Source organism: Uloborus diversus, chromosome 6, assembly GCF_026930045.1.
Source record: "Uloborus diversus isolate 005 chromosome 6, Udiv.v.3.1, whole genome shotgun sequence".
Classification (NCBI taxonomy): domain Eukaryota; kingdom Metazoa; phylum Arthropoda; class Arachnida; order Araneae; family Uloboridae; genus Uloborus; species Uloborus diversus.
Genome location: NC_072736.1, coordinates 167,599,194 through 167,624,271, shown reverse-complemented (window position 1 = coordinate 167,624,271; position 25,078 = coordinate 167,599,194). Strand labels below are relative to the sequence as shown.

At 34.5% G+C, this 25,078-nt stretch overlaps 2 protein-coding genes across 2 annotated transcripts in view; one reads left to right on the top strand and one right to left on the bottom strand.

Annotated features, from left to right (window-relative positions):
• The window catches only part of LOC129225063 (active breakpoint cluster region-related protein-like), a 91,190-nt gene extending 79,953 nt beyond the window's left edge, over positions 1–11,237 (bottom strand). Inside the window, exon 1 of the mRNA XM_054859609.1 lies at positions 9,923–11,237. Within this exon, the coding sequence (XP_054715584.1) occupies positions 9,923–11,237 (1,315 nt within the window). The remainder of the gene's footprint in view (positions 1–9,922) is intronic.
• Positions 11,238–11,683: 446 nt separating this feature from the next.
• LOC129225153 (uncharacterized protein C1orf131 homolog) lies at positions 11,684–24,098 on the top strand. The gene is made up of 4 exons (XM_054859714.1): positions 11,684–11,754; positions 13,208–13,390; positions 18,920–18,988; positions 23,964–24,098. Exons 1-4 carry the CDS (start codon positions 11,689–11,691, stop codon positions 24,054–24,056), a joined length of 411 nt encoding a protein of 136 aa, XP_054715689.1. The 5' UTR covers positions 11,684–11,688; the 3' UTR covers positions 24,057–24,098.
• The last annotated feature ends 980 nt before the right edge of the window (positions 24,099–25,078 follow it).

The window sequence follows — 25,078 nt, the reverse complement described above, 5'->3', positions numbered from 1 at the left end:
TTTAATTCCTTATTTCCTACTTCCCCCCCCCCAAAAAAAAAAACACTTCGGGGTCTGTAATCCCCTCTTTACCCCCAAGTGTGATGGTACCATTCAATTTTATCAAGTCTCCCCCCCCCCCGCCCCCAAAAAAACGGGAACACCAATTGAAAACACTAAAATCCTTTTAAAGAAACTTCTCTGATAATTTCAATGGAATAGTCAGCCTCATGATCCCCCCCCCCCCCCGCATCATCCCTCCAACCCATTGACAAATACAATGAACTAACTATAAAATGATCAATAGTAAAAAATGCTTTAAAGAAATGCTGAGCAGATTTGGAAAATAGGTAACAAGAGAGTATCACACTGCTCATTTGGACTATTCATAACGTATACATTTGATAAGAAATAAATTGAAGCACATTTTGCTTAGGAGTTTCAAAGACTTATCAAATTATTTTCAAGGACTCCAGAACAGCTAAAAGTATTTAAGGTACTTGATTTGTAGTTTTTAGTCTCTGGCATTTTACAACCCAAATTCAAAATAATAGAATATCAGAACTGTTTGAGCAAAACTTGTCGCTGAGTCGGGGGAAAAATGAACGCATGCAAATTAAAAAGACTAAAACTCGTTATTCATGAATGGGTAAATCAATTTAAACATTTTTTCAGAAATTATTTTAACAATTTATGGATCATTAACACATTGGAAAAATAGATAGATTTTTTATATGGGTCGAAACATTAGAATAATCTATTCATTCAATGTGAATTTTAAAAAGCAGCGAAAATATTTGCACACCTGTTACCCTATAGTTTGTTACAAGTATGGAGCTTGGCGCCCGGATAATTTTACGCTCTTTTAAAATCCTTCTATTGCTCAAAATGGGTCGTCAAGGTGATAAATAGGAAAAAGACGAAGTTACATATTGTATCATTTCTTAAAGTTAGAAAAAAAACTATCCAACTCAATTCAAATGAACGTTTTACAATCTATGGTGTGTAAGATTTTAAAGGAATATAGAAGAACTGACCAACTAAAAAGTGACCGAAGTAAATGAGGTAGAAAATTGTAACGCCTGGAAGAGATGAACCCAAATAAAAGTAAATTGTCCAAAATAATTGTTGAAAAATGCTTTTTACGTCCATAATGTTGGACAGAATGTATAATTATCTTATCTTATCCACTCCAACTACACTTGGACGGTTGAATAAACTGCAGTTTTAATTGCGGATCTACGAAGTAAGATCAAAGATAAACATGAAGCAGAAACATGCATGACTCTAATGGAGCAAGAGAAGCTCAAACATGTCCAACTAGGTTGGAAAAGTATTATATTCGGTGATGAATCTTTTTTTTTTTTGAAATATCTGTGAACAAAAAGAGGTGTTTGAGTTTGACGTTTAAAAAGAAAAGTGTGTGTATATCTTGTGTAAGACGTTCCCTCCACTTTGACACATCCTTCTTGGTTCATGGGTGCATGAGGACGGCTGGAATTGGGAAGTTATATATATTTTAAAATAAAACAATGCATGACTTCCGCTGTTTATCAATAATACTCAATGATACTTCATCTGAGGCACAGCAGTTACACATTTAGTGACACATTTTATCTTTCAGCAGGATTCTTTTTTGCTTAGAATAAATCTAAAGAAGTTCTTCTGCCCTTATATAGAAGTTTGGTAAGACCCCATTTGGAGTATGCTGTTCAGTTTTGGTCTCCTTATCTTAAGAAAGACATTAATGTATTGGAAAGGGTTCAAAGGCGGGCTACAAGGCTAATAAGTGGACTTTCCCACTTAGATTATGATTCCAGGCTTAGAAGGCTAAAAATGTACAGTCTTGAGCAAAGAAGAGACCGAGGGGACATGATTCAGCTGTTTAAATTTATTAAAACGAAAGATGTTACGGGGCTAAAGTTTAGCACTGAAAACAGGACAAGGGGTCATTGTTTTAAGCTATTTAAATCTCAGGCTAACATGGATATTAGGAAAAATTATTATTTTAGCAGGGTAGTGGAACCTTGGAACAGCTTACCAGAAGAGGTGGTAATGAGCAAAGGAGTAGACAGTTTTAAGAGAGCCATTGATCTTCACTGGGGATTGTAAATTGACTAGGACCAGTCTAGCTGGCCCCAGAGCCTGTTGCTGGTCATCACTTTTGTATTTGTATTTGTATTCTACTCCGTGTCACATCTCTAAATCGACTCTTAGATTTTAAACAGAAAGAGGAATTTCGGAATTAAACTGGTCAAGCAACTCTACCATACCAATCTCAATATGATCAAGAATTGGTTAGTACCGTCAAATCTAAAGAAAGCGGTTCAAGAATTGGTGTCCGCCAACAAAATTGAGCTCGTTGCCGCATTGAAGAGGGTATGGAAATAATGTCAAAAACGTTTAATGTAAACAGGTGGTAGAATCCGTGTGAGAAAGGATTAAAGCATTGAATCCAGCAAAAAATGACGCATTCTAGCATTGAAATTGTTTCTTTCAATGTGTTTTTTCCCCTTTAAGATTATTTTTAATTGAGTATATTTGAAATGAAGTGCACACTTTAAGGTCTAAGAAAGGTGGCACGTTCATTTAAATACCTAATTTGCACTTATATTCGGTTAAAATAAACTTTTTTCCCAAAAAGTTGGAAATATTCTATTATTTTGGATTTGGGTTGTAGTACTTGATTGTACAGTTTCACAGTATTGCTCTAACTTTGTAAGATACTGCTATTTTAAGTTTAAAAGAAAATAAACTATAGATTTCTCATTACAACAACTTTTTTTCAATTACAAGTAGTGTAGAAAACAAAAAGGAATGGAGGTAGTGTAATTCCCCCCCCCCCCCCCGAAACATGTTTTGGGGGCTTACAACAAAAAAGTTTTAAGCTATAGCTGTTTATTTTGCAGTAAGTTATCGCCCGAAGCCAGGGCTAAGGCAAATACATAAAATACACCGCCAGCTCCGTCATTCATTCAAGGATTGCAGTTTCATGCTTATTAGAACTCATCAGCCTGGAATAGGAAGTAACTGAGCTGAAACACGGAAAACCTCTTAAAGAAGCCAAGAGAGCCAAACAAACTGGTAGCTAATGCAGAATTAGCACACCAGACGAGTGACAGCAGGTTCAACTCCAAGATTGAAGGCAAAGCTAGGTATTTTGCAGTAAGTTACCGCCTTAAGTAAGCCATTTATACATCCACTTGACATGATATATTAATTACTATACAAATTCAAGAGTTGTAAAGGGTTGAAAACAAATTACATTTTTATGCTGAAATATAACAGTTTTTACCAAAAAAGAAGACATCAACAAATCTGTAAACCAGGAGTTGGGACACATTCTGACGGGACTCAATGAAAACGCTTATATAAATCTGCTGTTCTTCCAATATCTTGAATAGGTAGAAAGCAATTCTACTATTGGCTCAAGTTCTCATTTCTCTTCAACACCAGAAACGTTTTCGCTATTTTCACTTATGCATGATAAAATATTTTCATCAGTTAGGTACTCTGTGACTTAAATTTCGTCATCAACTACAACAAAATCCATGAAATATGTGTTTGATTGAATGTCCATTTTCTTTTGCAAAAAATTCTCCACTCAATTTGTAAATTTATGCCCCAGATTTATTAGATTCATTTCATCCAGACCCCTTCAGTGCATATCTTTCTGTTCATACTGTTTAGGAGAGGGTGGGGGGGGGGGGAACGACTTCGACTTATGGAGTTACGTTAGTAAGGAAAATCTAACGACAGTCATAAAATTCGGCCTATCAAATCTTTTGACTCATCGAAATTCGGCTTATCAAAAATAAATAACATTAATTGGCCTTTCAGTTATACGGAATCAAGATTCACTTTGGCTTATTGAAGTTTTCGGCTCATCGAAGTTCGACTTACCGAAGTCTCACTGTATCTATATTTTTCATAAGCCAATTTGGTATCAGCATGGAGGGGGTCCAGTAGTTATTTACCAGCAATAGTCCAGTAGCCCCCCCCCCCCCGTCCTGCTCTAGTATTGATGCAGCTACATTTGATAAAGTTAATATAATTTAAAATATTGGGGGGAAATTTTTAGCATTGAAATATTTAATTTCTTAAAAACTTGCAATTCCAAGGGTGGGTCAACCCTCAGATGGGCGACATCCAGGGCGGAAGCCTCCTCTCGTAGGATAGGCACAAACCTCTAACCCCCCCCCCTCTATCAATCAATCTAGGGCGGACCGCCACCTCCGCAGCGACCAGGGTTGGCCGGATTGGACCCAATTGGGTGGGACCCAATGGGTTTTTTTGAAAAAACCCATTATTTAGCCCACTTTAGGGTTTTTTAAAATTTTCTTAGGAGTTTTTTAAAAAATTAATTAATTTACCATTTAAACTTCTTTTTTATTTGCTCTTACCACAAACAATGGACATAAAAAATGAATTTTGAACTTTAATAGTATTTCTTAACTCTTAACGGCATTAAAAAAAAAAATACTTCAAAGATTTTAAATAAATATATTTAACTTTTTTTTTAACTGGTTAATAAATAACTCAAATTATCTTAACTATGTCCTGTCACGTCTGTTTTTCTCAATATTTGTAGATTGTACAGAGGAAACTACTCTAGTAAAATGCTTTCATGTGAATTATTTTCTGCAAACCAACACGTCACAAATCTTGAATAAACAAGGTATATTTTTTAGAAATTAACAGGTTTTACAAATGGTCGGACAGAAAACAGAATAGGATGCACAGTATTTTCATTATCTTACGAAAAAGTTTAATATTTCTTACTCTGTACACAGAAATAGAAAAACAGGCATTATAAAATTCAAAGAAATGTCTTGATTAAGCTGGATGTCAGTAAAAAGGGATTTAAACTACTTGGGGTTCTACAGTAGTTTTGAATGACAAAATGAAATATACAATAAAGTAAAATGCAAAAAAAAAAAAAAAAAATGTAGTACATAATTAAAAACAAACAATAGATTTTATCACTCGAGAAGTAACTTTGCCCAAACTGTTGGTAATCATGGACTCTCCATCACCATTCCAGCTTTTTTTGCCCCTAGACAATTTTTGTGCTTTGTCCATATACTTACGCTACAATATGCTACAAGAACCCTACATTTTCCCTAAAAAGAGACAAAAAAACCCACATTTCTTTTTTAAAAAAAACCAGCTTTAGTTGGGTTTTTTTGAGTTTTATTTAAAAAAACCCAAAAAACTCTGGGTCCATGGGCTTTAAAAAAAAAACCTGGGTTTTTGCCAACCCTGGCAGCGACACCACTGCAGTTACATTTATGTATCCCCCCATGGACCTCCTATAAAATGCACTGAGTACATATCCTTTGCTCTCCAAGACTTGGGGGAGACAACATAAGCAGGGGCGTGCACTGCGGAGAAGGAATACCTGTTGGCCCGAGCATGAAAAGGGCAGCAACATATCCTACTGTTGCTCTGAAGTGACAAAATATCAAAAAATAGGATACTTTTGAACCTGGCAAGGGTCTATGCTCAATGTAAATTTTACTGGGAAACATAAAAACTAAACATTACCATACACACTCATGCACAAGTTGAGAAATTTAGTATAAAAAATGAGGCTTAAAATCAGGGAGTCGACTTATATGCGAGGTTGGGCAGAATTTTCGAAAAATTTCCAAGATCAATTCTTAGAAAAAAAACACTCGAAAAAGTGAACCTTTATCCGATTTCAGTCCAACTCTTTTGAACAGATGCTAAAGAAGTAAATACTTACACATTCTGCTATGATTTTACATGGTCTGACTGTGAAATAAAGGTTAAATGATTGGAGTAAACAGTCAACTATGTGAAAAGTGTAGGAATCGCCATATTTGCGAATTATCCTGATAGTCGCTAATTAAAGCTCATTTTCTAAAAATGATGTAACACTGCTTCACTGTAAAATTTTATTCATATTAAATCAAAATACAAGTATCTTAACAGTTAAATCAAACCCTTTACAAAAATTGTGATCGCAGATTTGTGTAAAAGAATAAAAGTCGGACGTTTTTTAATGTAAAAAAAATGTTCATTACATATCATTTTTCTCTTTTTAAAACTTTTAAATTCAAAATTAGCGGAAAAAGCTCCCAATTTTTTTTAGCAAGTAGGAACTCTACTTATACGCAGGGGCGTGCACAGAAATTTGGGGGCCTGCAACAAATGACTTTTCTGCCCAACCCCCTTCATATTATTTACCCCCTGCAGGCTTGGGCCAAAAGGTATCCCTTCTTCCCCCCTCCCCCTGTGCACGCCCCTGCTTATACACGAGATTTTGATTTCTTATCGATTTTCCTCCTAAAAGTTGGGGAGGTCGACTTATAAACGAGTATATACGATAATTTTTCAAAGCCGGGGGGGGGGGGGGGAGGCAATTGACACACCCTAAACGATGGGGTCTCATCAGCAGCATATTCATCTATAAACAATAATGAACCGATAATGTAGAAAAATACTTATAAGTAATGAAAACAAATGATGATTAAATTAGAAGAATAAACCTTTATGGTTTACTAAGTATGTTTGGATGCAACTTTTAACAGGTCCGGATCTACATACCCGCAGGGGGGGGGAAGGGGCACAGCATTAAAGGGCCCATTTGTCAAAATTTGACAAATTAGGTCTCGAGTCTGTAACTATCTCTTTGCGTTTCGGACCCGATTCCGTTCTTTTTGGAGGCATAGCACAAATACATTTTAAAACAAAAATGTAGGCGAATTTTTAGAGAAGTCGCAATGAGGGTATACACCTACGTTGTCCAAGCAAACATTTTACCAAATTTAATGACAGTGACTCATATTAACCGAAAATATAAAACAAGAAATAAAATCTGAGAAAACAAATCATAAAAACACAACTCTAAATGTGTTTTGTTACAAGTAGAAATCCCTACTGTTTAAATTATGCAATTCTAAATAAAAAGTTAAATGGTATTTATGCAAAATCCAGCGCCTCATGGGGTCAATCAATCAAGAGTTCACAGTATGGTTCGATCATTCATGTCTGAGGAAAGTAAAACCTTTCACGTAATTACAAAAATTGAACAATTCAACATATACTGAAGAACAGAAAAAAATAAAAAACCTACACAACTCCTAAAAAAAATTATTAGTGTTCGTAAATAGAGGAACAACATGAACTTTAAAAAAGGGCTTCAAGGTCAGAATTCCTAAGAAATGCCTAGGAAACTAGTCGAAATACTTTGCAAATTTTTTTTTTACCAGTTTCGATGAACGAAAATTCTATGAACTTCGAGTCACCATTGAACAAAAATCTAAAAAGACTGACACTAAAACAATTGCCGTAGAAAAATTCAAGCAGTTTAAAAGCAAGTAACAATCAAGAAAATATTAAAAAGAAAACCCACATATCACGAAACCAGGGCTGTTCGATTTTAGCCAGACCAAAAAATGCCGGCCGGCTTTTTTTGGTTTTAACCGCTTAAAATAAGATAGCTTTTTTAAGAAAAATTTTTTTTGGATATTTTCAATGCAATTTAATCAAAATGAAAATTATCTCTGAATCTTCAATGCAACTACTACTGTATTAAATCAAATTCCATAATATAAAATTTGGCTGTTGTTAAATAACCACGTTCAGCACAAAAAGAAAAAAACTACAAAAGATATATAAGAATACATTTAAGAAAACCAACAAGACCATATTGGTGACTGAATTTAAATTCTGCCTGAATGATATAGATCTGCAATTGTCGATAGATACATATTATAACTAGTTGCCTCAGTGCTAAAATCTGAGCCAACTGATCCCTGCCATAAGTCTTTTAAAATTTGTTTACTTGGTGCAGTATAGTAGCGGGAACTTGTAGTTTAAAATTTTTTGGGTTTTGGAAGTACTTGTTTATGGGAAGAAGGAAATACAGTTGGACCTCCATATATCGAAGTAGCAAATTTCCAGAAAAAAATTCGATATATATAGAAATTTCGATATATAGAAATGATCTTATTTTATCGAACAAATCTCCTAAATCACTAAAATTAAAGCTAATTTTCATGTATAAAACCCAATTTCTAATTTATACGAGCAACGGATTAATTGAAAGTTGAAAAATAAAAAATCAACAGAAATTACATCTTTGCGCCGTCATACATCTTCATTCTTCTGCAATAAACTTGATTCGCAACATTAGGGGGGTTTCGTTTTGGCAGTGTAATCGAGAGAAAAGTAAAAAATCAATCTACTTCACTTGAATGATTTTTACTGAAGCTAAAAAACTAGGAATGATAATCAACAGACAAAAAGGATAACTTGAAACTGATTTTACAGTGTTACTTGTTACAACTAAGATTTGAAATAAACTTGAGGGAATTTAAGAACTCCAGAACGGAGCAACGACCTATCTACACAGCCCTCAAAACCAGATTCCTTATGAGTTTCGTAGCAACCTTTAGTGAGCATAATTTTCTCCCGTAATTTTCATTTTTCATGAGACAAACAGTCTGAAGTGGAAAAAAAAAATCTACCAATGTCTCAAAAAAAATTTCGATATATAGAAACAATTTTTCTATGTAATGAACATAGAAATTTGCTGAAATTTCGATATATAGAAAATTTCGATATATGGAGGTTCGACTGTACTTGAAAGAGTTCTCTGATTTTAACCTGGAGAAGAAAAAAAAAAAGAGGGTTTAGGTTTAATCCACTTATGTCATTCATTTAGTTTTTTTTTCCTCATATGTTAAGGTGCTAATCTACAGCAGCAGAATTCTAAAATATGATGCTTAATGAATGCAGAATTTAGTTCTGTTTTACAAATACACATCAAGATTGATTTTAAAAACAACAAAATAATTAGGCATGAAAAGTGTGGCAAATTATTACATACAAGTGTTTTAAGGTTACAAGGAAGCTATTTCAATATTAAGGACATCAGCTTAAGTGGAGGAACATCAACAAAAGCATGAGGATTTTGTCAGATGTTAGAACTGATGTGCAGTTTTTGTGTACACATTCCTTTTTATAATTTTAGTTTCAGCAAAAGCATTGTTTTATTACTTAAACTGACATTTGTTACCTTATTAAAATGTATATCTAGAGATCATTAATATGAAGAATATAGTAACACGACTTATAAAAGCCCAAAAAGACCGGATTTTTTTCAAAAAAGCCCAAAAAAGACCGGACTTTTTAATAAAAGCTGGCCGGCTTGGCCTTTTTTAGAAAAGGCTGGCATTTTTGCAGCCCTGCACGAAACAAAAAGTCAAACTTGCATGAAATGCAAAACGAAAGTCAAATCTTTCAACCAAATTAAGCCGATTTCATACACCCTTAAAACCTTTACAAAATAAAGATCAACGGGGGAGATCAGTTTTTGACGCTTTAAAAACTTGGATTGAAATAAAAAGATTGGCTGAATCTCGAACAATGTAAAGTTATGGGAGACTTGTTTCCTTGTTGACATAACTTATAAAATTAAATGGGTGTATTTATTTTATAAATACACCCATTGTTGTATTTATAACAGTTGGTTGTAAGTAACCCTGGTATAAGGGTTGTAAAAACACTTATAACTAGCTAGAAGCGCTTAAATCGGTAAGTAAAAAACCTTAAAATGTAATAATACAGTAATAATAAATAAAAACATTTTAACAAAGGAACTCAAAATATGAGTAGAAATTTTAAAACAGCAATCACTTCAGTAAATTACCGCCCATTAGCCAGGGCTAAAGCAGAAATATCACTTGTTTAAAAATTCGTTATTGAGGGGGGGGGGGGGCAATCCAGTGGCAACTAGGGGCCCTGCAAATTGTTGGCAGTGGGGCCCAAAAACAAACCAGAAGGTAAATGCCACAGCTCTCCAAAACAGCCAGGGGCGCCCCAAACTTTTTGGAGGTCACAGTGACCTCCCGAAAACAGTACACTGATAAGCTGTACCCTTTAACAGAACAAAGAAATCAAAAGTATTCACCTGAATCCATATCAAAAACATCATCACTCGGGGCCGACGTACCACTCCCTTTCTTTTCCGAATAGTCCGCGATCTGATCCGGCTCGGCTTCCTGATCGCTCGAGAAAGACCGAACCAGAAACGCATCATCCTCGTCCGAATCCGCCCCGATCGATTCTCCCAGAGAAGGCTTACTCGCGAGATCCTTCTGAGTTTGAAGGAAATAATCAATGTTCATGTACGTCGCATACTCCGGACTTTCCTCCTCGACACTCTGCTGCGTATTCAACAAGCATTCGGCAATTCTGGAGCGCGAAGAAACGGGGGGTCCCTCTGGATACGAGTCGTAAACCTCCGAAAACACCACGTAATCCCCTTCGCCATCTTCTTTGGAAGATTGGCTGGCTAACGTGTGAGAACTCGAAGTTTCCCCTTCGTCGGGTGCAACCGTATCGTAAATATTCTCATCGGTATAGCTGTTTGTTTCTTCGTTTGGCTCCGATTTGGGTGGGATTGGAGCTGCTTCGGCTATATCTGGACCGATTATATTACTCGTATTACCGTCAGATGAGCGATCTGGAGCAACGTTAGGTTCAAACTGATTGACTAGAGTATTGCTGACGTTATCATTACTGGCTGCTTTTGAAAGTTCCGTCACCGGTTTTTCCTCTTCGATTTTCACGTCCTCGGAATTGACGATGTCGGTTTTTTTCACCGGAGGCACGGCTTGGACCGGGATGGTCTTTCTCGGCTTCTTGGGAGGGGCAGGAGGTTTCTTTTTTTGAAGTGAACTAGACTCACTCGCAGGTGGATCATCATGAAGAGTTTTCTGCTCAACTGAATTCTGAATGTGACTTTCATCCCTGTCATGAGGGCACACAGACTCCCCTAACGAATTAGGTCCACCCACTTCTATAACTGTCACATAACTATTCTGATCAACTGATTTACTGTCGCATCGATGATCAACATTAACTTCGGAATTGACTTTCAAAGATTCTGGTTTCAATTTATCCTCACAACTAGTGTCACTAATTTTTACACTATCAGATGATGTGCTGCGTGCATTTTTCCGCTCCAGAGAAGAGGAGAAATGCTTGTTCTCACAGTTATTATTTCCGATCCGAGGCTGCTGCTTCACTCGTTCCACATCTGCTAATAAATGCTCCAGGTACTCAACGTAGAATTCTTCTTTCTCCAACTCTACATTTAAAGCTGCCACTTTTTGCCTGTGTTTAGTCAAATTTGCTCTTACATCTTCTTCCCATGCTTGTGGTAATTCACAACCAGGGAATCGCTGCGCCCAAGCTTTTTGGAAATCACCGAAAACACTCATTTTGATAGGTGTTGCTCAGCTTGGAACTGTGCAACGAGCTTCAATAATTACATCTCACCGAAACCAGAAATTCCATACTCGTGTAAAGATCCTAACAGAAGCGTCAATAACAATACCGAAAGAATGTACGTCATATACACAATTTCCCATTTTATTTGCATTTATAAAATTCGTGATTGACAGAAGAGAGAGAGACCATATCAGAGATTGACAGTTACAGCTAACCACTATGCAGTTAAAAGTTCTATTTAAATGTAAATTTCTCTCACTGTTAAAATGGACTTAACTTGAATTCTTCACTTAACCATTTAGTATATCTGTGGTACAGTTTATGGTACCAATTCAATGCTATTATAGTGGGGGAAAAAGTTCAAAAAAAAAATTAATTTAAAAAAAAAGCAACGGAATGAGATGAAAGATGGCAACAAAAACTGGAAAACAAAAAACAAACATGGCAGCCTCCAGTAGCGACGGTGTTGAAGTTGTGTGTTTTAACGAAAGGTTTTGCGGTAGAAAAGTAAGCATTGTGTTGTTTTTTTACTTTTTTTTTTAGAAATTTGAAAAGAAATAATGTAAAAACGACAGAAGTGCTCCAAACATAATATTTTGTGCATGCATTGAAATTCTTTTTAGAACAGCACATTGAAGAAACTTTTTGTTTTATCAAATATGCAGCAAAACTAAACTCATTTTTAAAAATATGTTTATTTACTCATTCTTTAAAAATAATTATGCTTTCATTCATTTTTAATACTTATTCAAGTTAAACATTTTCCAACTGTTTGAATATAGCCAAGACTGAAATTTGCTTCAAAATGAGGTTCTTGGTTGCGTGAGCACAGGATTCGTTTGAGAATTATTTTTGTTTTATGCATGTCAGTTGTCATCTAACTTGATGTTCAAGAGTATGAAAATTCAGATTGAAGAAAATTATGCACTAATGCAACAATTCTGTTATTACATAATGCAGGGGTGCCCCCCCCCCTAAGTTCAAGTGCGCACCCTCCTATCACGAAGTCCCCCCCCCCCAAAAAAAAGCAAGCAGCCCCCTAAAAATAAGAAAAATACCCCTCAAAACAACCCTCCTAAAAATGTCTACGATGCAGTCTTCGCCATGAACCCCCACCCCCACCCCCTCCAGGTGGACACCCCTGCATAATGTATTTTAGAGAAGGCTTTAAATTATTTACTTTATCAGGAAAAGTATTCATCCATCACAATTCAAGCTTACAATTTTGTCAGAGACCCACCTTTTGTGATATAAGTTCTGCAAAGCTCTGGAAATTTTATGCAAAATTGAGTGTTAATGAGAATTATTAATGAAAGGCAGAGGCGGCGATTGGGACTGAAAAGTGGGGTGGGGGGTAAAAAAAAACTACTGAAGCCATCAAAAAAAATTTTTAAAAAGAGAGAAAAAAGGACAAAATTTTGCTAAGGTTGGTTTTTAGAGCAGATAAGTAGTAATTGATGCAAATCTAGCAACTAAACTCACGTTTTATTAAGATTTTGATGAATTTTGTACACAATAACCTTCCCTGAAGAAACACTTAGACATGAATTAGACTTACATTATTTACCCCAAAGTGTTTTGAGATGTCACAAACACTTGGTAATAATTTCATTAGGCAAGTGCGGCTTGTTTAAGTAAAACAATTGATTTACTAATGTCTCAACAATGAAAACATAAACTAAAAGTTACTGCTTGTGCTAAATAATGTTTCGTAAACAGATATACAAAGTAAAATAAATAATTACTTATGTTTTGAAAATTTCAACCTTTCTGCTTTTTTTTATGATTTCTAGTTTTGGTTTCTAAATTGGAAAATAAAATAAACAAATGAACCATAAAAAGTTCCAAATAGCTAACACTGATTTAAGGTTTGAGTCTGAGAAAATCCTGCTCGATGATTGTAAGTGATAAAAAACTATTTAAAAAAAGTACTTATAAAGTGTTTTTTACTTTCTTTAAGGCACAGAAAAAGAATTCTCCAAGTGATGTTTTGGAAAAAAAATTTAAGGAGCCGGATAAAAATGTCAAAGTTTTTAACATCAAGAGAGCTCGCTATGAAGTAATCAGATTTGGTATGAGTGGATTTGACAAAGAAAAGCATTTAAACGCCAAAATAGCTATGGCTATCAGACTTGGTGCAAAGGTAAGTTTATAAGAATATTGTAGTGTTTGCTTGTTATGTTTTGGTAGAGTGAAGAGCATGTAGTTGTACAATAACATGATTTGCCATGGCACAGGGAAATCTGAAGAAACAGGGAAAATGCTAGAAATTCTAAATTCTACAAAAAAAAAAAAATTAAAAAAAAAAAAAAAAAAAAAAAAAAAAACAGGGAAAATCCAGGGAGTTTGAAAATTTCTTCAAAAACCTGGAAAGTACAGGGAATTTTTTTTTTTTTAAACTGACGTTGCAATCAGAGTGTCCCAGCGTCTCACATATGAACAAACAAAAAAAAATTATAGTAATAAAATTCATAAATAAAACATAATAGAAATTTGTTATTTACACACATTTATTTTAGTTTAGTTAAATATTAGAATGTCTATTATAAAATCAAACATTATTTATTTTTTACTATTTTATAAGCATCTTTTTCAAATATCAGTGTTTGCTCGTTTGTAAGACTGACTCCCTTACAGGGAAAACATGGGAAATCCCCCCCCCCCAGAATTGAGTGGCAACTCTGAATAACAACAGGTGCTGTTTTGCATAAGCATGCTGTACTTTAATTAACATTTAAAATCTAGCCAGAACACATTTTAAAAAGAACAATTACGCTTAACATACAACATCTCGAGATTGTCTTGTTGTTTGAACCTCTGCTTGAACACAGTTGCAGTTATTGTCTGTCACAGATATTTCATTCTTTTCAAAGTTACATACTTAATCTTTACAACATTCAAAATCATTGGTGGTCACCCGTCCAAGACCAGTGAGAATTGCTTCGGACCACCATGAAATAGAATTTAGTACTCCATGGGACTAGTGTTTGGGGGGGGGGGGGGGTTCTGTTTGGTCTGTCTCATAGAACAATCTTTCTTTTGCTGCTAAAATCTTAAAGCTTTTTTGTTTTTGCAAAAAACAGAAATAAAAATGTTCTGGATAAAGTGACTACTAATGATAAAAAAATTAGTTACTGAGCTAAAAGTGCAAGCTAAGTCAGTGTGTCAATGATTTAAATCAATTGTTTTAAAAAATAATTTTAAAATGTTTAATTAAATCATTTTTTTAAACTTAAACCCTAGAAATTTTGTTGAAAATTCTAAAATTTACTAGTCATGCCTTTTTTTATAGTCAGTACACCCTTTCTTCCTTATGTTTATTTTTACCCATATGACCATTCTTATCAACCTAAAGTCTTTCTACAAGGGTCGGTTCAAAAGCAAATTGGGTTCATTTTGTGACCCTTTCACATAACTCTATATCCCAAAATCGGCCACTTCACAAAATTTCATGTCTTAGAATTAGACCTTTCACAAAATTTCATTTGTAAAAAGTTATTTCATCACTTTTAAGCTATTAAATCAATTTGTCTGAAAGCAGAACATTAGAAAAGAAAACCTCCAGCTTCCAAGCCATACCCAGTAAAGTCCTTTAGACCAAAAGGATTCTAGATTATACAGGGTGTTTCAAAATGAATAGCGGGGTTTTAACATGCTATAATATTTATTACACCAAACTTACAGCCACAAGTGATATATCAAATGAAAGAGAAACTCAAACAGTTTTGTTTGTTGGCATCAGTGCGCATGCGCGTGGAATGTTTCTGCTGCAATCCGCTAGAAAGCACTTGTAGCAAAGATGGTGACTGAAGAACAGAAAGCGTTTTGTGTTTTATCTTTCAGCAAGATGGTGCGCCGCCTCACTGGCATAATGAGGTACGCGATTGGCTTACCCTAACTGTACCCGACCGCTGGATTGGCCGTAAGGGGCCTAATAACAGGGCTCGTTTCCCATGGCCTCCACGGTCACCCGACCTAACGCCGTGTGATTTCTATCTTTGGGGGGTTTATTAAGGACCGTGTGTATGTGCCTCTACTGCCAGCCGACCTTCCCGAATGAAGGAACAGGATTGAAACAGCTGTTGCAGCAATTACTAATGAAACGCTCATCAAAGTTTGGGAAGAACTCGCATATCGTCTTGACGTGTGCTGAGTGGTGCTCACATTGAACACTTGTAGGCTATTATGTAAAACTGTTTGAGTTTCTCTTTCATTTGATATATCACTCGTAAGGTTGGTTTAAAATAAATATTATAACATGTTAAAACCCCGCTATTCATTTTGAAACACCCTGTATTTGTGATAGTTAAACATGCTCCATATGATATGACAAGATTTTTTTCTCAATAATTATACAAAAAGAAAAAGAAAAAACCTGAAAAGTTCTTTTTTCACAAAAAAGAAAAAAGTTCACAAAAATTTCTTCTTCCGACAAAATGCGAACCTGAAAAATAAAAACCTATGCTGAACCCTGCTCTACTTACTCCACCTAAGAATTCAGATTTTTAGTTAACATCCAGTGATCAATTAACACATTTAATTAGGTGCTACTTTCTTATAATTAGTAAGCACTTTATCCAGGCTTTTTTAAATGAAAACAATTAATCAATCAATCAGCATACTGATAGAAGTCGTAGGAAAGGGGGTTGTCCCCAGATCTGGACCCTTCCCTCAAAGCTCCAAGGTCAATTCCTACAAGGAATAGTTAAGTTATTCTCTTCTGTTTAAAAGCTTTTTTCATTATCGAATCAATTTTATGCATGAATGTGTATGTGAATTTGAAATCAAATTTTTATATTACAGTAGAAGACCATTATAACGCATACCTTGGCACCAGAGCTTTTGCGTTATACAGGTTATTGCGTTATATAGGTCATTTCACAAATTTTGAAACTAATATTCAAAATATATCTATATATTAGCATTTCAGAATGAGTTTTATCTGCAATGAGTATTAAAGCACCAATATTACAATTAGTTATTCACAAATATGTTTCACAATCGAAATCCTGCACTTCTGCTAGCTTCATGGTTTGCATAACAGCTGCATTTTCAAGAGCCATCTGGTATTTTCTGTTTACTATGAGTACTAATTTTCGATTTAAAAGCTTTGAATTAAGATGGAAAGATGAAAAACCTTCAAGATTTAATTTGCCTAGCACTTTTTATGTTTGCAAAGCAAAACAGAGGGATTTTTTAAACTTTAAAACCTATTCTTTACTTCTGAAAAGTTGTGCAATTTATAGAGAATTGCATTATATAGGTCGGCGTTATAACGGTTTTCTACTGTAGTTTCCTATTTTAGGCTGGATTTTGGCCATCATGTGGTTGAGGGGTGGATTTTAATAATGTAAATATACCTCTGTGTATGTGTTTTATTGTTTCTCCCCCTATATCATATATTAAGTATGTAGTCCCCTCCCCATGGAAAATATTGAAATGAAAAGCCTAGGTTAGACCCCCCCCCCCCCCTTTAAGAATTTCTTGCTACGCCAGTGATAAAAGGTGATTGTAAAAAAATGTTGCATTTTTATATCTACCTTGTATCTGTATCAGCATTAATAGAAAAGAAGAAACTTAAAAAATTAATATTGCTTCAATCATCTATTCTTGTAAAAAGATTTAAAGCATGTGCATATTGATTTAAAACAAAAAAAATCTTCAAAAAATATTTATCAAAAGATAAAATTAAATTTTAAAAAGTAAACTAAAAAGTGTATATATACTGTAATTATACTTGCAAACAATGAATATGAAAATAAACTTTTTCGGGAAAGTGGGCACCCAAAAATAAGCAACTGTCTGATATTAAGATACCAGATCTGTACAAAGTAGTTAACCTTGCGCCTCCCTTCCTCTTTGTTTTTTTTTTTTTTTTTTTTTGACAAAATTCTAGTTCTCCCCCCTTCCCCATTTCATTTTACTCTCCTTTGATTTTTCTCTCATGTAACACTGTCCAACTTGTAGATTTTTTTCCCATATGTTTGTAATTTATTGTGTACTATTATGGCATTAAAAAAAAAATGTTTGAATGATATAACTTTGGTTTAAATTGACTTTACATCACATTATCAAAGTTTTAAAAAAGTTACTTAAGATTCTTAGTTTTGAAATATTATAAGTTGCTTTTCTCTACTAAAAGTGCAGTCGGACCCCGATTTAACGAACCTCTATTTAACAAAATTCGCAATTTAGCGAAATTTTCTTTTTTCCCAACTAAAACGAAGGCAAAAACCCCTATTTACCGAACATTAAACTCCGAACTAACAAATTATTTTAACAGCCAAAAAAAATTTTTTTTTGGTAATTTGAATTAGGAAATGTTGGATTGTTTTCCAAATGACTTAAAGGGAGTCAGTACCCCCAATACCATCAATGTTAATTTTCAATGGTTCATGTACCTTTTTCTCAAAATCTATTAAAGATGCAATAATGAAATTTTTTCTGTACCTTAAGTAGACTCTTTTCTCTATAAAATTTTACAGAAAGGAAGCTTAGTTTTTATTTAAAAAATTCTAATGCGTAAGTCACTGTATTTTGTTCAAAAAATGCCATTTTGCAACACGAAATCAGCTCCATAAAAAAATATTTTTGGAATGTGAGAAAAATTTTACTTCAGTATATGCAACTAGATATATAGAATAGGTGATAAAAATTTCAAAGCCTAACACAATTTAGTTTCTGAGGAAAAGGAACATTTAGTTTCAAAAATACCATTTCGAGATATTGCAATTTAAAGGGGAAAATCACACCTTATCAACATATGTTTACCTTTTTTTGAAGCACTTTTTAACTTACTTCTAATATGAGCACGATCAAGAAATTTGTATCATTAAAAAGATGTTGAAATGGAGTTTCAAAATATATAAAAATCAAAAAATCAAATTTTAGAAAGTATTTAGGGTACTGACCCCCCTTAACCCATATTGTCTGAAGCAGAAAAAGACTTCTTGGAATCAGCACTTTTTGACGGGTGAAGGGGCAACCAAAGAATAGCGATTCTGATGCAGAAAGCGATAATGAAACTTCCATTGAAACTTACTTTTTCAAATGCTTTACAGGGCCTGGAAACTAAAAACATGTCTCATTCATGACATGACCCCCCCCCCCCCCCCCCGCACCTATCCTGTCTCATACAGCAGGCTGTAAATGACACAGTATTTTCTTCTCTCCATTAAGTTGAATAAGAACTATTTTGAGTCAAATATCTAGGAAATTATTAAATATCTATTACACAGTACTTTAAAATTTTAAAATAACTAATGTAATAAGTCACAGAATGCTGAGTAGAAAACTTTACACTTTCTAATTATGGATATTTTTGCGCAGTTGCTAATTAGGGCTTAAGCTAAGTGTAATTTTTAAAAAAATCACACCCCAATATAACGAATAACCCCCATTTAACATATAAAAGTTTAGGTCCCGATGAATTCGTTAAATCGGGGTTTGTCCGGACTACTTTGTTAGAATGTATTATGTAGGTCTTTGCATCTTGACGATATTTTCCTGTCATAAACTTTTTATTCTATACCAAATAAGTTCATTAAGCGGAAATTTAACTGTATGCATATAAAGAACAATGTTTTAAATTAATTATATGAATACCAAACCCTATCGGAAGAAAAGAGAATTTACAACCTAATTTAACTTTCTTTACTATTTCTTTTTTCAGCCACCAAAGAAGCCTAATATAAATTATAAAGAGCTTATGAAAATGAAAAAAGAACAAAAAACAAATGAAGTAAGTTTTATTTTTTTTTGTGATTCGACTTTGTAATGGATAGCTATTTTACCTTATTTTAGAACAGTTTTCCAAGTTTCATGTAAGAGAGAGCACCTGATATTTTTTAATCAGTCTGACCTTTAGCTCATTTGAACTCTTAATATGAAATGCTTAATTATTCATAAATTTATTTTTATTAATGTTATTTACAACAATCATAAGTAAAACTATCTAGATTCGAAAAATAAAGTTACTACTGTTTATTACTCCTAACACCCACAATGCACCTTGAGAACAATTCTTGGAATTTAACATTTTTGTCAGAATATCTTTTACATTTAGTTGTTTTTTAATCCTATTTTAGGCATACCTTGATGTGGAATACAGTAAAACCCCTCCTAACGGACACCCCTCAAGTGCGGACACCCCTCTAATGAGGACAATTTTTAATTCCCCGATTCCAAGGCAAATAATATTATTTATCCCCTGTTCTGCGGACACCCCTCTATTGTGGAAAAAAAAAATTGTCCCGTTAGTGTCCGCATTAGAGGGGTTTTACTGTACCTAGTAACATTTGAATGCTATCATTTGCTATCTGTACCTCATAAAATTATATTTCAGTACCTAAAACATCTTTAGCTTTGTTATAAACTGCTATAGGTATGAATGACTGGAGAAAACCAACGTAATTATAGCATGAACATACAGATTACTGCGTACATATATTTCGGGGATTCAAAGAAGCCCTTTTTCAATGCAAAAGTTGTTGGCTTTTAAATGTAAAGACTTTGCGTTTTCTCCGGTCACTTCTAAGCACAAAGGTAATTAATCAAGGGCGCCCTTATGCAAAATTGTAAGGAGGGGGGGGGGCTCAGATATTTTTCCCATGGTTTAGCAGGATATTTTCCCCATGGAAACTGATTTCAGTGCAGATTAGAATTATCAAAATTTGACATTTTTAATAACTTATCCATTAACACATTAGAAGAAATGTTTTTACATTTTTCCAAAGAAAAAAGTTCTGAATTCTAAAGGGGGCTGGAGCCCCCACTTTCCCGCCTCCTCCCATGGGCGCCCTTGTATTTAATTATTTCTTACTATAGGTATGTTAGTAATTCCAGGGGTGCTCACAATCATAACACCGTTCCATTAAAATCATAGACTAATAATAAGAGTAGACCGAGCTTTCTCATTCTTGCTGATGAAGAAAATTGGTTCATAGATGTATCATGTGACTAGTGGAAGGGCTTGGCGAGGACTTTGGCAGCATGGTTGCTAGATGGCAGCATTATCTATAGTTTGGCACTCGACATGTATTTTAAGACTGTCTTTTCATTAAAAAAAACTTCCAGGTGCAGAGATTGAACTGTTTTTCTTTTAGTTATGCATTATTTTGACATTAGTAATAGTTTTTGATCAGTTTTCGGTAACTTTTATTTCATTTGGAGCTGTCAGCGTTGGCGTGAACGAAATGGCGTAAACGTTTTGCGTTAACGCAAAAATGTACTAATCAGTATCTAAAATTGAAATTGTAGGTAAAAATCTTACCATTTGCCGATTTTTTTTGGGCACTTGCATCTTTAATTGCTTAGAGAGTTATTGAAATTGACTAAAGAAAATGCACAATACTATCTAAACGAAAAACTCACTCTATTAACAAAATATTTACAACTTAGAATAACAAATTTACAAATCGGACTCCATAAAAGATCATTCTTCCGTGTTCCATCAATTCTATTTATTTTATTTCGCGCTGGCGTTGATCGTCTGCTACGATCAACGCCCGCTGTTGCTAGGATATCCACCAGTCACATGGTTTGGTTTATGAGCAGCAAAAGGGTTTCCATAGCTCGGTCTACTCTTATTATTAGTCTATGATTAAAATTTTTAGGTAAGGTCCATTGAGGGTTTTTGACTTCATTTTGGCAGTTGCTGTATAACGTTTGAGGGGAGCTGCGCCATTGCCCTTCTGGAGATGGGCGCCCCTGGCGATTGACTCAATTGCCCTGTTGAATTACTGGAATAATCATCACCACTTAGTGCTTTCCTGGCTTTATTCCGAAACATCATCTACTGTAAGAGTTCCTGTTAATTGAAGATTATTATTAATGTTAACAAATACCATAGATAGCCAATCATTATCAAAATTATAAGATCTCTTTTTCACAGCTATTCAATCTTCCTCACATTATTGTACTTAGAAACTGCTTCCATACTGCCGATTTTAAAATCTGCTTTTCAAAGTATTTTTGAATGGTATTGTTCATAATAGTTTATCCTGCATTATTCAAAAGATAACATCTAATAAATTAACTTTTACTTTAAAAATGCTCACCATTTTTTTCAATTTATTTCAAAGTTAAAAGTGTCTAAAAAGCATTTGTTTCTTTTAACTACCAACTGAGTAGCATTTGAAGATAGATATACAAGCATTATGTTTTCTTAATTTTTAAGAAATTGGTGAGCAGGACAATTTTATTTTCTTGATAAAAGTCCTCGTCCCATTTTGTTTAATCATTCTTGAGCATTTTGTTTAGTTCTTCATGCTTTATGGTTTTCCAACAAAAATGTCATCAAAATTTAGAATAAGTGGCAGATTCACAAGTTTGGGGGCTTATCGCACTTTGTCACAGAACTATGTAAAACATTTATTGTGAATATTTTTTAAACCCTCTAAGCCCAGCCTTGTGGAACACTATTTATTTGCAACTGTCCAGAGTTGCTATGTTTAAAGCATTTCATTTAAATAGATGCTTAAAACACTAAATTTACAACATTCAAATTAAGTAATTATTTTTCCGTAAATGGTATGCTTATTTTGTAAAGGCAAAATTTGCTGTGTAGATTTGAATAGTTCATCTGATTGCTCACATGAATTTATTATTTTTATGAGGTTGCAAGTGTTGGCATAAATGCAGCATAACTATAGGCGTCTTGGAAATATGATACAAATTTTAAAAGACTGAGAGAAATTATATCAATATCATAGCTTATATCAGGGTCAGCTCATATCATAAGTCACTAGGCACTAAAATATCCAATCTAAAACCCCTAGTTGTTGTTATTGTTAAATGTTTCTAAAATAACCATTTTGCTGGAGACGTCAAAGTTTTGTGAAATAGGTCGAAAAAAAGCTTGAGTTGACATAAAATATCAGGTAGAATTCTGTGGTGCACACAAATTTGAGCTATCAATAACTAATTGCGAAAGTTTGAAGATAATCCTGAGGGAATCCAATTTTGGTGATTTTAATGGTGTCTTGAAATTGGCAGTTAAGTAGAAATGTTGAAAATTAGATTCGTATTGTTTGTGCATCAAGATGTAATTATTGTACTATGAGTAGTGTCCTGAAGCTCGACATATATTTTTACGGCTCTCCTCTCTTTTCTCCATGCTCCTTTATCTCCGAGGACATAGCTCCGGCCTCCATAGCTCTCGGAGGGAAGAAGAGGCACTTTGGTTGAAAGGTTTAAAAAAAATGAATATGGCAACACAGAGTTGGGCCCGTTCTGGCGCACGTGGGAAACATTCAGTGCGGCCACATCGGTGACATGGTTGTCTCGTGCACCTTTTCTTCGAGGTTTTTTTGAACCTTTTTTGAAAATATGGACTTGAGACCTGCTACCATCTAAGACCATCATGAGTCTCCCTCATGAAAGGGGTATCCTGACTCCGTGCTAAGTGTGGCGAACGCTCGAGATAAAGAAGAGTGACTACAGCATTACACCCTGCTGAACGCACACAAGATGGTCAAAAGCCCCCGGATCTGGCAAGGCAACCTGATGCTCTCAAAGAGATGACCCACGAGTGCCCTGGACCGAGGGATGCCCATAGCTGTATTCTTGGTTCCGTTCCATAACTTGTGCCAGCATATGAAAAACATGGGGGAATGGAGAAGTAGAAAGGAGCCCGCCTGCGCGCCAGCCAGTCGCACCCCCTAAAAGTGTTTTACAGTAAAAGTTTTCCCATTATCTTCAACCCGTGTCATCATTTATCAAGGTACTGTTTTTCTTACTGATTTTATCTTAGCCAATTCACCAAAGAAAATGTTGTCTACCTTTTTCTGTGCACGTGCGCAGAGATTGGTGAGGAAAGCGATACGAATGGGTTTTTGCATGTAAACTTTTTCCAAAAAAAAACAACGCAATTCAATCCTGATTATTCTTTCGTACTACCACTTCACCATAAGTAGCGTAGTAGAAGTTCAGAAAGACTAACAAAAGAAAACGCAAAAAACTTGTATTCCTTTTAATCTTACCATATATGCAAGAATTGAAAGAGTCATGAAAGATAAATAACAATCACACCTGCAACCTGCATATTTCTTGAGAAATATGACTTCACACTTAAGACAGGAATTGCTTACAATTTATAGTGCAAGCCGGTCATTTACCACGTAAGGAGGGTAGCATCAGTAACCAACCCCTCCTCCCTCCTGGCATAAGAAAATAAGTGTATTTTCTTGTAAGTTTCTTGTTGTCTTTTAGCCCCAAACTTGCAATAATTTTAGAAAGTCTTTTTTCATGTCATTTTTTAATTCCTTTTTAAAATCTTGACAGAATGGCATGTGCCTGAGTATGGGCTTGTATATAATAAATCTATAGATGGATGTCCATCATCCCAAGAGCGATGGTACACCCCCTCAAATGCTACAAAATAATCTCCAGAATAAAAGTCCCGCCCCCCCCCCCCCCCAAAAAAATAGAGAAATATATCATTAAAGACACCTTCCTTCCCTTAAAATTTCAGTAGTGCAATGTGTGCCATCGAATCCCTTCATAGGTATTTGAGGGATGAGTGCTCCTATCAAATTTTATATAAGAAAGTAAATATTACATTTTTTTTAGCTTTTTAGTGAGAGAAACTATATTTCTAGAAATGAAATTTTTATACTTTGCATTTTATTATGTATAGATTCCATACAAACAAAATTGCTAAGCTATTTTTAGAAAGAAATGCATTGCATTTATGTCAGATTTTTTTCTCCTTTAAGAATGAACAGAGAAAATATTCGTTGCAACCACTTAAAGGAAGAAAAACTTCAAAGAAGAAGAAACCGAAGAATCAACCAAATGCTTTAGTTTAAGTTATGCTGTATTTTTTAAGTTATGCTAATAAATTATTTTACATGATTTCCTAGTGCTTATAATGTAGCTTTTGATTTCTACTAATTTTATTATTGCACAGCAATATTCTTTAACTAAGAAAACGTTCTTAAAATATGAAGCACAAATTTCACCATTTTTAGCATTTAAAATCCGGAGCAACAAAAGAGTGTAACGTGTGCAATTATTTCACCACTTCTTGTTCTCCTAGGAAATTTTAATGAAAAAAAATTTTTTTTTTGCTTCATGAAGAATACTTTATGTGTGTATATATATATATATATATATATATATATATATATATATATATATATATATATATATATATATATGTTTTTTAACAGGATGCTTTCATCCTTATGAACCGCTGTACAAAAAAAATATAAGTAAATAAAAAAAGAAAAGAAAAGAAAACGTTTGACGAAGAAATACATCTTGGAGCTGTTATAAACTTGACTGATACGACGCCTAGAAAGCCTATTGTACAGAAATATTACTGACTTCTTGCGGTCTCGAATTTTTATTTAAATTATGCATTCATGCTTAGATTGGGGGGGAGGGGGCGTGAGAGTCATGAGGCAAAAGATCACCTTTAACCGAAGCCTAAAGCAATGTTATGGGGGCTTTAAAAATTCGCTTTAGGACCCTATTGATAACCCCCTCAGAATCATAATGTATTAAATATCCTGGGAGTCAGGTGGCTTGTGCACCAAAATGTGGAGGGTTCTCGAAGGAAGTTCGGTGGGGAGGGGGCATCCCTAAAGCTACCTTTTTTTTTTCTTCAAAAATTGGGTAGTTGAATTTTTACGTCATGGATTAAGAAAGAAGTGACCTTCCTTCAAAAGTTCGAGAAACAGGCTAAAAAATCAGAACAGATAGTCACAGTAGGTTCCCTCCTCCGTAATCAAAGCTCTGTTTCAACTTTTTCGAAATATGTACTTTCAGAAGAAAATGTTAAACAAGCACTTTAATTCTCCTTTCTTTGAACGCGTGATTAATCTTT